General features: G+C 38.0%; 1 protein-coding gene across 1 annotated transcript; it reads right to left on the reverse strand.

Moving 5' to 3' along the window:
• Window positions 1–302: 302 nt before the first annotated feature.
• Window positions 303–1,557, reverse strand: LOC148572344 (uncharacterized). Its single transcript, XM_088510011.1, has 4 exons — window positions 1,085–1,557; window positions 777–981; window positions 535–674; window positions 303–451 (listed from the first exon to the last, which is right to left on the reverse strand). Exons 1-4 carry the CDS (start codon window positions 1,416–1,418, stop codon window positions 303–305), a joined length of 828 nt encoding a protein of 275 aa, XP_088366137.1. The 5' UTR covers window positions 1,419–1,557.
• Between the last annotated feature and the right edge of the window lie 11,690 nt (window positions 1,558–13,247).

The raw sequence follows: 13,247 nt of genomic DNA on the forward strand, positions 1-13,247 counted from the left end.
CCGACCAAGGTTCAAAAAACCGGACCGGTCATCAAACCGCTCTAGTCACTGGTTCACTGGTCTAACCGGTTCAACCGGTGGTTCAACCGGAAAAACCGTTTAGAGTAGAATAATAAATAAATTATAAATACACATCCTAAAATATAATTATAGTCTGATATAAATCTTAAAATATCTTCGAAATTTAAAACACTACATAAAATATCATCAACCAAATACATATGATCTTATCAAAATCCAAACTCAAAAGTTAAATAGTAATAAAAGAATATCTAAATATTAAATCCCAACATCATGGTTTATCAATCAAAATCCGCAAGAACTTGTTGCAAATCTGCTTCGGTGGGATGATCTTCACCTTCATTCCCACCCTGATCAGCAGAAGAAAGAGATGCAGCATAAAGACCACTACTACCACCGCCACTTTGATATAAATCAGCATCAATTTCACCTAATAAAATAGAAATGTTATCATTATATGATAAACTAACAACATTCTAATAAATCATTAGAAACTAAATATACTATACTCACGCAATAAGTCATCCACATTACTAGGAAGATCAGGCTCTTTCTCTACAACCTCTTCAGTCACCCAGAAGTCAACTTGACTGATACTTTCATAATCAATTGGATCATGCTGTGTCTTTTGCTTTCTTTTTTCTTTTTCCTTCCTAAAAAGTTAAATACAATATATGGAGATTTAATAATTTACAAATTTATTATGATAAAGATTACAAATGAAACAATATAGTATTTCATGAAACATATATTACCTGGATTTAAGACGCAAATTATAGGTAACATAAACAATGTCATTCAGTCTATCATGCTCCAATCTATTTCTTCTTTTTGTATGAATCTGGTCAAAAAGGCTCCAATTTCTCTCACACCCAGAAGAAGCAGATGCTTGGCTAAGAATGCGAACAGCTATCTTTTGTAGACATGGAGCAGAGCCTCCGAATAACCTCCACCATTCATCTACCAATTATAAAACCATAACATATTATAAGATATTAATTAAAAACATAGGAGCTCAAAACAAGTTACTATTGATTAAACAAATATTCAACCATATTCTTACCAGGCTTAAGTTCAGATGCAGCTGGAATAACTTCTTGTCTATCAAAACTTTCCTTCCGATCTCTATATAAATGTATTTCTTTCATTGCCTGAACTGAATCCAAATTGTTACACTTGCAATACAAGGTAACAAGATCAAGCAAACCTCGCATAACATCAGGTGCTTCTTTATAATTTTCATTAAAAAAGAATTTAGGATTCAGGAAGTAAGTTGCCGCATGAAGATCTTTCTTCAAATGCTTGTCCCATCTTGAGTTGATAATATCTGTGTACGGCTGATATGCAGTCTTGGATTGCCTAAACATCTCCTTAATTGCATCTTCTGCCCTTAGCATTCCTTCATAAACATATCCCAAAGATGGGGGGTCATCAGCATCAACAACCCTCAGCAAGTAAATCAGAGGGCCCACAAGTTTACATACAGTAAAGCAATCGTCCCAAAATTTGGCGTCCAGAATGATAGCACTCACAGCTCTACCAGTAGCACTCCTTCCTAATTTGTGATCAGTGAAAATTGAATCTACAACCAATTGTTGCAACTCCTTTTTACGATCAAAGATGCTCTTCAATGTAATAAACACAGTTGCAAACCGGGTTGCACCAGGACGTACAATTTCTCTCCAATGAGGTCTTTGTCTTAGCCAAGATAAGAAAACCGTATGATTGTATACAAATACTGTGATCTTTGAAGCACGAGTTGCAAGGTTAGAAATATGCGCCATGCTGCTTATATCTTTTAAAATAAGATTAAGGCAATGAGCAGCACATGGTGACCAATAGATATTATCATATTTTCTATTGATAAGCCTACCAGCAGCAACATAATTGGCCGCATTGTCAGTCACAACATGCACAATATTATTTGGGCCAATCCATTCAATCACCTCAGAAAACAAAGTACACAAGTGTGAAGCATTTTTTACCATACTGGAAGCATCTACTGATTTCACAAAGCACAAACCTTTAGAACAATACACCAAGAAATTGATTAACGTCCTTTGTCTTTGATCTGTCCAACCATCAGCCATGAGGGTACATCCAGTTTCCTTCCATGCACTCCTATAACTATCAACTAGCATTTGACTTTCTCTTTTAAGATCAGCCAACAAATGAACCCTTAACTTATCATAAGAAGGCCCCTTGTAACCAGGTCCAATACCAGCAACACCATCCAACATATCTTGGAAATATGGCAACATCACAGCATTAAATGGAATTTTACAATCCAAAAGCCACCGAGCAAATCGTTTATCAACCTCGTGTATCGCCTCTTTGTTTTGCAAAACACTCTTAATACTTGGTTGAGCTCCTGGAGTTGTTCTTGGTGCAAACATAGGAGGAATGACTTTGGCTTTTTTCTTTGGATCGCCTCCAACTCCTTGCTGATTCGAGGTACGCTGCTGTTCCTGTTCTTCTTGGATTGCCTCATCAATTGCATCCTCTACCTCATCACCACCCTCTTCACCAAAACTTACTTTTCTTTTCTTTTTGCTGGCCTGAATATCTTTCAACAAATTTTCCATCTGTTTTTCCACATCATATGGAACTTTAGGACATTTTTTCACGTCTCCGGTAATCTTTGCTAGATGTTTCTTCATCCTGTGAATTCCACCTCCATTGAAAACTTGTAGACAAAATAAATATTGATACTGTGGTTTTCCATTCACTGTTTGTAGAGCAACATATTTCCAAGCTAAATCTGTTTTTCCCCTAAGGTTCGAAGAACCTTGTGACTAACTATCGTTAGCACTACGTGAATTAGGATTAGCAGCATCATTCGAAATAGAAGTATCGGCAGGCATGTTATTATTCACAGAATCATTGTTATCAGCAGTTGCTTCTTGATTAATACTATCTTCCATAACTAAAATTAATAAAACATATATGAAATTAAAAACAGCCACAGCAATAAACATTAACAATTCTAACAATTCTAACAATTCTAAACAGCCACAGCAGAACAAATTTGAGAAATTCAGCCAGTCAACAAATATGCAAAACCGAGTCAGTTTCCAGCATTAACAAAGTACAAAACAGTAACAAATTTGAGCTACAAAACAGAAATTTGAGCAAAACACAGAAATTGAACTACAAACACAAATTGAACTACAAACAGAAATTGAGCAACAGTGTAACACACAGAAATTCAGCTGCAAACCAAGTTACCAACAAACAGAAATTGAGCTGCAAATCAAGTTACCAACAACCAGAAATTGAGCTGCAAACCAAGTTACCAAGAAACAGAATTTGAGCTGCAAACCAAGTTACTAACAAACAGAAATTGAGCTGCAAACCAAGTTACTAACAAACAGAAATTGAGCTGCAAACCAGGTTACTAACAAAGAAGTTCACAGAGGCAAAGAACAAAGATGAGCAGAGGAAGTCAGTTCACAGAGGCAAGTTGAAGTTCACAGAGGCAAGTCGAAGTTCACAGAGGCAAAGAAGTGAAGAACAAAGATGAGCAGAGACGAGTTACTCACCGCGCGACGATGAAGACGATGGGACAGGGCAGATGAAGACGAGGCAGACGGCTGGCTACTGGGCAGGGAACCAGGCGAAGAAGGAGGGTTACTTGGGCTGACGACCAGGCGACGGCGGTTGGGCTGTTGACCGGTGACCGCGGCAACGAAGGAGGGGGCGGTGGCAGGCTGGGGTTCGGGCGTGGAGGGTTCAGCTTCAGTCTTCTCTCATTCTCTGTTCTCTTCTCTCACGAAGATGAACAACACACAGAATTAGGGATTCGGGGGAAGAAACGGGGGGTGGTTGGGGTCACCGGGTCAGGGTGCTCTTCGGGTCGGGTCGGGTTTAGGGTTTCTTTTTTTTTTAATAATGAAACGACGTCATTTACTCAGAACCGGCCGGTTACCGGTTCGGCCCAACCGACCGGTTTTTGGCCGGTTCGCCGGTTTGTCGCTGGTTCTTTCCAGGACGGTTTCTGCAGGAGGACCGGACCGTCTGCATCGCCGATTCACGGTTAAACCGGTCGAACCGGCCGGTCCGGTCCGATTTTCAGAACATTGGTCCCGACTGTGGAGATAATGCTACCAGCCCACCTTTATTCCTGACAGATGGCACCGAAGACGGTGCAAAGCCTTAAGTGTAGGGAGGTCAGTCAGTACCTGACTTCTGGAAGTAATTTCTCTTCTCTAACACCAATAAAATAGGATATTTAGTTAGTTTTTCTTTTGTAAAATAGGATAAATTGCATAGTGATAGGTTAGTTACATGCATGTTCTACTTGATTGGAAAGATAATAAGTTTCTTCTAAGACCCTATTTTTAGAACAAAATTTCACTAATTTTAATCAAAACTTTAATGTTAAATTTGCTTACTCTTGTATTTGGAACATGGTTTTTGAGCTAAAGAACACACAACCTGTGAGACTCTGAGCCTAAATACATGGTTACATTATTTAACCATAATTATTTTATTCTTGTGTGTTTACTTCTCTATGATTGTAATCTATATTTTGTTTCATCCTATATGTCCAATGTTTAATATATTTCTATGCTTGTATATGATTAAGGCCATTATTTGTTTAGCCCACTTATCCTAAATAAGCCTATCCTTTCCAATTACCTTTGTTAGCCACTTTGAGCCTTTAAATCCCATTTGTTCTTTATTTTATCACATCACTAGCCTTAAGCGGAAAAACAATTATATATCCCAATTGAATCTTTGGTTAGCTTGAGATAGAATTGTGTGTTAATTGAGTATGGGAAGATTGTGGGAACAAAAGATAATAAGGGAATGTGTCATGATAATATAATGGGAATTTGGGTACCTACTCATGTGAAACTATAAAAGAAAAATTAAAATTCTATGTGCATTGATAAGTTGTGTTTATTTTAAAAAAATATTCAATAAATAAATAAGGGGGACAAAATTACCCCAATGATAAGTTAAAATTCAAGGATCAATGCATATATGATAAAATTAAAATAAAAGTCGATACATGAGTAAGGAATGTGAAAGGGAAATTTTGGGTAGCTAGGTCTGAAATTTAAGTTATATAGAATATATATATGTGTTAGGCGAAAGCTTGGGTTAATTAAAGATTCAATTTATAAGCTTACTTAGCCATATATGTACCCTTACCCTTACCTTGGCCCCATTACAACCTTGAAAAGACCTCATGATGTTTGCATTGGTATATTAAATGTTGTTGATTGGTTAGGAGAAGAACAAAAATTAGAAAGCATGATTAGAGAAGGATAGAGTGATTACCCTATACACTAGAGAGACTAGAAAGTACATACATCATCAGTGAGGGTTCAATGCTTAAATTCTATGTTCCCTGCTTTCATGAGCTACCTTCTTGCATTTTTATCTGTTGTTACTATATAAGAATTGAATTAGTGGAATTTGATTTGTGATTGTCTTGAAGAGCTTATTTACTTTTAACCAAGTGGACAAGAATCATATAGTTGCATTCACATATATAGGTTGCATTGCATTGCATAAGTTTTACATGTTCCTACTCATTTATTTTATCTCCTTCAACTAAGCATGAGGACATGCTAATGTCTAAGTGTGGGGAGGTTGATAAACCATTATTTTATGGTTCATATTGTGTTTAATTGTGTGGTTTTATCGAATCTTTACCCACTTACTCATTAATTTAGCATGTATTTACAATTCCTTCCCAAAATTACTCCATGGTTGAAAACTGCTTCCTAGAGACTTTTAATTATGTATTTTAATTCTCCTTTATTCCATTCGATGCCGTGATCTGTGTGTTAAGTGTTTCAGGCTTTATAGGGCATGAATGACTTGGAGATTGGAAAGGAGGCTTGCAAAAATGGAAGGAACACAAGAAATGGAGGAGATGACCAGCGAGAAGCGACGCAGACGCATGGCTCACGCGACCGCATGAATTAAAGGAAATTGCAGTGACGCGCTCGCGTGCCTGACATGAACGCATGGGTTGGAACTGCACAAGTGACGCGAATGCGTGGACGACGCGCACGCGTGGCAAGGCAAAACGCTGGATGATGCGAACGCGTGGATGACGCGATCGCGTGACGTGCGCGATCTGCAGAATCTGCAGAATTCGCTGGGGGCAATTTTGGGCCCTGTTTTGACCCAGTTTTTGGCCCAGAAAAGCAGATTAGAGCCAGGGAACATGCAGAGACCGAGGATAACATTCATTCCGCATAATTTTAGTTTTAGATCTGATTTTACTCCTCCTCTAGGTTTTCTCTCTACACATTCATAGTTCTTAGGATTTTGATTTTATCGCTTTTTGGATTGGGATATTGAGAAGAGTTATTACCTCCGTCATGACTTCGTCATTCTAGTTTGTTTCCTTACTTGTCACTTACTCTTTTATATCCTTAATTTCTTCAGAGTTACTATTGGATTATTTTTAGAATTTATTAATACAAGAACTATTTTTATTTTTAATTGATCCTTTTGATTATTATTTATCATGTCTTTCTTTATTTTCCTTCCTTATTTCGTGGATTTTACAATCATAATGAGCGAGTAGTTCCCTAACTTGATTGGGAGTTGATTGAAAGAGGACCTTGAGTTGGATGCTCAAGAGTAAAATTATAGTTGGATTTAGCATTGGGTCGCCCTCTAATCACTAACACTAGTCCTTCCCAAGGGAGAGGATTAGAACTTATGAATAGAAACTGACTTCCAACTTGTTTAACTTTCCTTTATCTGGTAAAGGATAACTGAGCATGTAACCTTCAATTATCACTTTTATCTTGGGGAAACTCCATCAAGGATAGGGCTTCCAACTAATCTACTCCCGGTCGAGGTTTTTATTTAAATTACATAAATTCTCTGATTTAATTTCCTATCTATCAAACTCAAACCCTTTTGGAAAACATCTGATTAATAAAATAGCACATCTTTCTGCAACTCGTTGGGAGACGACCTGGGATTCATACTCCCAGTATTTTAATTCTAATTTTGTGACAACCCCTTCTAAATTGATAAGCGGATTTTTGGTTGGTTAAGAACTATACTTGCAACGCATCTCTTACAATGATTTCTTAACTCGCCAATTTCTACCACGTCAGGTACCCCATACCTTGTGATAATGTTCTTGTAGAGAAATTTCCGACTTCTCTGGGCGATGATGGTGGCCAATGGTTCTGCTTCAATCCACTTTGTGAAGTAGTATACTCCAACTATTAAGTATTTTACTTGTCCAGGCACTTGGGAAAAGGGTCCCACTAGGTCCAATCCCCATTTAGCAGAAGGCCATGGAGAAGTTATACTTATGAGCTCCTTGGAGGAACGACGTGGAAGTTTGCATGCATTTGGCATGGCTGACACTTCTTTACGAACTCGGTGGCATCTTTCTGCAAAGTCGGTCAGTAGAACCGGCTCGGATGACTTTCTTAGCGAGGGACCTTGCTCCGAGATGATTCCTGCAGATACCATTGTGGATCTCTTCTAAGACTTCTGTCGTCCTTGAGGTCGGGATGCACTTCAATAATGGTGTTGATATTCCCCTTTTATAGAGGATATTTTTCACCAAGGTGTCATTTTGTGCTTCCCTCTGGACTTTCTTGGCCTCTTTTTCCCCTTTGGGTAGGATGTCGAATTTCAGATATTCGACCAGTGGGTTCACCATCCGAGGTCCAATCTGGATACTTCAAGGACATCTTGTTTGACTTCTGCCTTTGAAACAGAGGGTTCTTGGAGAGTTTCTTGGATTAGGCTTATATTATTCCCCCTGGCTTGGTACTTGCTAGCTTGGAAAGGGCGTTCGCTCTGCTGTTGAGCCCGAGTTATGTGTTTGACCTCAGTCTCAACAAATCGTCCAAGGTGCTCCAAGGTTTTGTCCAAGTACCTTTTCATATTGGGATCTTTAGCCTGATACTCTCCATTTATTTGAGAGGTCACTGTTCATGCATCGGTTCAAGCTGTAATGAACCGGGTTGGCCAACCTCTTAGAAGGTTGGGCCATGACCGACCTCTTAGAAGGTTAGGCCATGACCGACCTCTTGGAAGGTTGGGCCATGACCGACCTCTTCACAAAGAGCTCGGACAAATCGCAATAAGAGGCCCAAGCAGGCCCAAACGAAGGGACGCAGCCCAATCTAAAGGCAGCCAAAGCCTAGAAAGATAAGGGCGATTCCCTTAAAGATAAGATGACTTCACTCAAAGATAAGATAAGATAAGATAACTATCTTATCTCCAGAAAGGTCACTCCACACTATTATAAATACACTGGAGCACCCAGGTATAACTCATACTCTGATTCTACTAAAAACCTGCTTAAAGCCCATGCTAACTTAAGTATCGGAGTCTCTTGCAGGTACCACCACCCTCCGGTGACAAAGGATCACTGACGTGGCAGAAATTGGCGAGTTAATAAATTATTATAAGAGATGCGTTGCAAGTATAGTTCTTAACCAACCAAAGATCCGCTTATCAATTTAGAAGGGGTTGTCACAAAATTAGAATTAAAATACTGGGAGTATGAATTCCAGGTCATCTCCCAACGAGTTGCAGAAAGGTGTGCTATTTTATTAATCAGATGTTTTCTAAAATGGTTTGAATTGATAAACAGGAAATTAAATCAGAGAATTTATGTAATTTAAATAAAAACCTTGACCGGGAGTAGATTAGTTGGAAGCCCTATCCTTGATGAAGTTCTCCCAAGATCAAAATGATAATTGAAGGTTGTTCTGCTTAGTTATCCTTTATTAGGTAGAGGAAAGTCAAGCAAGTTGGAAGGCAATTTCTATTCACAAGTCCTAATCCTCTCCCTTGGGAAGGACTAGTGTCAGTGACTAGAGGGTGATCCAACAATAAACCCAATTACAATTTTTCTCTTGAGTGTTCCAACTCAAGGTTCTCCTTTCAATCATCTCCCAATCAAGTTATGGAATTACTCGCTCATTATGAATGTAAATTTCACAAAATAAGGAAGAGAAATAAAGAGAGACATGATAAATAATAATAATCAAAGAGACCAATTAAAAATAAAAATAATTCTTGTATTAATAAATTCTAAAAATAATCCAATAGTAACTCTGAAGAAATTAAGGATATAAAAGAGTAAGTGACAAGTAAGGAAACAAACTAGAATGATGAAGTCTTGACGGAGGTAATAACTCTTCTCAATATCCCAATCCAAAAAGCAATAAAAACAAAATCCTAAGAACTATGAATGTGTAGAGAGAAAACCTAGAGGAGGAGTAAAATCAAATCTAAAATTAAAATTATGCAGAATGAATGTTGTTCTCGTCTCTGCATGTTCCTTGGCTCTAATCTGCTTTTCTGGGCCGAAAACTGGGTCAAAACAGGGCCCAAAATCGCCCTCAGTAAATTCTGCAGATTCTGCAGATCGCGCACGTCACGCGATCGCGTCATCCAGGCGTTCGCGTCATCCAGCGTTTTGCCTTGCCATGCGTGCGCGTCGTCCACGCATTCGCGTCACTTTTGCAGTTTCCAATTCACGCGGTCGCGTTAGCCATGTGTCTGCGTCACTACAATTTCCTCTATTTTGCGCGGTCGCGTGAGCCATGCATCCGCGTCACTTCTCACTGGTCATCTCCTCAATTTTTTGTGTTCCTTCCATTTTTGCAAGCTTCCTTTCCAATCTCCAAGTCATTCATGCCTTATAAAACCTGAAACACTTGACACACAGATCATGGTATCGAATGGAATAAAGGAGGATTAAAATACATAATTAAAAGCCTCTCGGAAGCAAGTTTTCAACCATGGAGTAATTTTGGGAAGGAATTGTAAATAAATGCTAATTTAATGAATAAGTGGGTAAAGATTTGATAAAACCACACAATTAAACACAATATAAACCGTAAAATAATGGTTTATCAACCTCCCCAAACTTAGATATTAGCATGTCCTCATGCTTAGTTGGAGGAGATAAAATAAATGAGTAGGAACATGTAAAACTCATGCAATGCAATGCAACCTATACATATGAATGCAACTATATGATTCTTGTCCACTTGGTTAAAAGTAAATAAGCTCTTCAAGACAATCACAAATCAAATTCCACAAATTCAATTCTTATACAGTAACAACAGATAAAAATGCAAGAAGGTAGCTCATGAAAGCAGGAAACATAGAATTTAAGCATTGAATCCTCACTGATGATGTATGTACACTCTAGTCTCTCTAGTGTATAGGGTAATCACTCTATCCTTCTCTAATCATGCTTTCTAATTTTTTTGTTCTTCTCCTAACCAATCAACAACATTTAATATACCAATGCAAACATCATGAGGTCTTTTCAAGGTTATAATGGGGCCAAGGTAAGGGTAAGGGTACATATATGGCTAAGTAAGCTTATAAATTGAATCTTTAATTAACCCAAGCTTTCACCTAACACACATATATATTCTATATAACTTAAATTTCAGACCTAGCTACCCAAAATTTCCCTTTCACATTCCTTACTCATGTATCAACTTTTATTTTAATTTAATCCTATATGCATTGATATTTGAATTTAATTTAGCATTGGGGTAATTTTGTCCCCTTATTTATTTATTAAACATTTTTGGATTTTTTTTAATAAACACAGCTTATCAATGCACATAGATTTTTAATTTTTCCTTTACAATTTCACATGAGTAGGTACCCAAATTTCCATTATATTATCATGACACATTCCCTTATTATCTTTTGTTCCCATAATCTTCCCATACTCAATTAACACACAATTCTATCTCAAGCTAACAAAAGATTTAATTGGGATATATAATTGTTTTTTCCGCTTAAGGCTAGTAATGTGGTAAAATAAAGAACAAATGGGATTTAAAGGCTCAAAGTGGCTAACAAAGGTAATTGAAAATGGTAGGCTTATTTGGAATAAGTGAGCTAAACAAATAGTGGCCTCAATCATATGCAAGCATATAAATATATTAAACTTTGGACATATAGGATGAAATAAAATATAGATTACAATCATAGAGAAGTAAACACACAAGAATAAAATAATTGTGGTTAAATAATGTAACCATGTATAAAGGCTCAAATCTCACAGGTTGTGTGTTCTTTAGCTCAAAAACCATGTTCTAAATACAACTTCAAAAAAATTTAACATAAAAATTTTAATTAAAATTAGTGAAATTTTGTTCTAAAAATAGGGTCTTAGAAGAAACTTACTGTCTTTTCAATCAAGTAGAACATGCATACAACTAACCTATTACTATGCAATTTATCCTATTCTACAAAAGAAAAACTAACTAAATATCCTATTTTATTGGTGTTAAGGAAGAGAAATTACCTCCGGAAGTCAGGTACTGACCGACCTCCCCATACTTAAGGCTTTGCACCATCCTCGGTGCCATCTGTCAGGAACAAAGGTGGGCTGGTAGTAGTATCTTCACAGTCGGGACCGTCATGGCTCCCTGTGCTGGTGAATGAAGTGGAGTCCGGGGGTGTCTGAGTCTCTGTATTTTCCTTTAAGTAGCTCCTTGAGGTATGTGAATCGGCGCTTGTGACGGCGCTCTCTTAGCTTTGCTTTGTGTTCCTGCCGATCCAACCTCTCAAGTATCTGATGGAGCAGTTGGTTTGTTGTAGGTGCTTGTGGTGTTGAAGGAGGAATGTCTTCAGCCGGTTCAGTAGACTTGCTTGTAGTGGCTGCTGGAAGTCTAATATATTTCCCGTTAGGGACGTACTGATCATCCCGTGGGAGCATGGCTTTGGTGTCACCAGCTTTGTAGGAGACTCCGGCTGCTGAAATGAGATCTGAAACCAAGGCGGGAAAAGGTAAGTTGCCCACAATTTGTACGTGTCCATGGCCTTTCGGATGTGTCTTGGTAGGTTCAGAGGCTGGTCTGTAAGGATGCACCATAGTAGAACGGCCATGTCTGCAGTGATGGAGGACTCGTGGGTGCTCAGAAAGACGTAATGGGACATAATCTGTGCCCACATGCGAGCCTCTAAGGTAAGTGCAGAAGCCAATATTCCCTTAGGTCGGGAACGATGGTATCCGTAGATCCATCTGCTGCCAGGTAGTGCGATAACTTTGAGAACAGCGTCCCAGTCAAATTGGTACATCTGGTGCTTGAGTGAGACTTCTTGAAATGTGTCCAGTCCTTCTAGAGTAGGGGGAAGATCTAAAGTTCATTGAATGGCCTCTTCTGTAATAGGGATTTACTTCTGATGGACATAGACAGACTGCAGGGTCGGCAGGTGGAAGTTGGAGTAGAACTCGACTACCTAGGAAAGATTAACATGCCGTGGCTATCTCTGTAGGAAACTCCATTGTCTTCGTGCAATTTGTGGCTCAACAAATTCAGTAATATGTGTTGGGAGGATAAGAAGGTATTCGTTGTTGTAACTCCTTTCTGCCAGGATGGGGAACATCTGCTCACAGTAGCGATTGAAAAATTGCGCAGTGTCCTTTGCTGGGAAGGCTTTCTCTTTCTCATCAACTTTTATAATCTTCTTAATTTTCTTTGTTGAGGGCTTAACTGCAGTAGAAGATGGCTCTGTCACTAATGCCCTTTTAGTTCCTCTTCTCACTGTTGATTTGGGAGTAGCTTTCTCCTTGCCTTTCTTGGTGGCCATCCTAAAAGAAAGAAAAGAGAAAGTATGTTAAAATGTCAAGGGATAGAGCAAGGGAGAGGGCGGGAAAGGTGGTAATCAATGCACATTAAAAGATGAATGATGTTAACACATGGTCATGACTACATGTGAGAAACAACAATGGAAATATAGCAAGTGCATATAATGACAAATAAATGTAAGGTGTTTATTGGCATGCAGGCAAAGGCATGAGTAGCATAGATCAAGCATTCAATGTCTAAGTTAGATTACCAAGTCTGTCATACTAACAATCTATTTGTAATGGTAATTATATGGAATTAATATGATATGGTTTTGTGAAAAGCAAGCATAGTAGAGTAGTAGGATAAATATTTGAAAAATAGTGCACAATGCCATACGGGCATTTTCACAAACACATAGCATGCATGGTAAATAAGCTAAAGAAAATAATAAATTGAATGTGCAAGCAACCCTTAAAAATTGATATATAATTGCCAAACAATTTTGCAACAATCTACAAGCATATAATAAGGAACAATGACCCAAATAAATTTCTAACACCAATTAAAAGAAAAAAAAGAAAAAGAAAACATGGATAATGAAAGTAAAAAGAAAAAAAAAGAACGGAAGAAGAAAACATAAAATAAAGAAGAAGAATAGAAAAGTAA

This window comes from Arachis ipaensis, chromosome B3, assembly GCF_059453495.1.
Source record: "Arachis ipaensis isolate K30076 ecotype BB chromosome B3, ASM5945349v1, whole genome shotgun sequence".
Taxonomy (NCBI): Eukaryota; Viridiplantae; Streptophyta; class Magnoliopsida; order Fabales; family Fabaceae; genus Arachis; species Arachis ipaensis.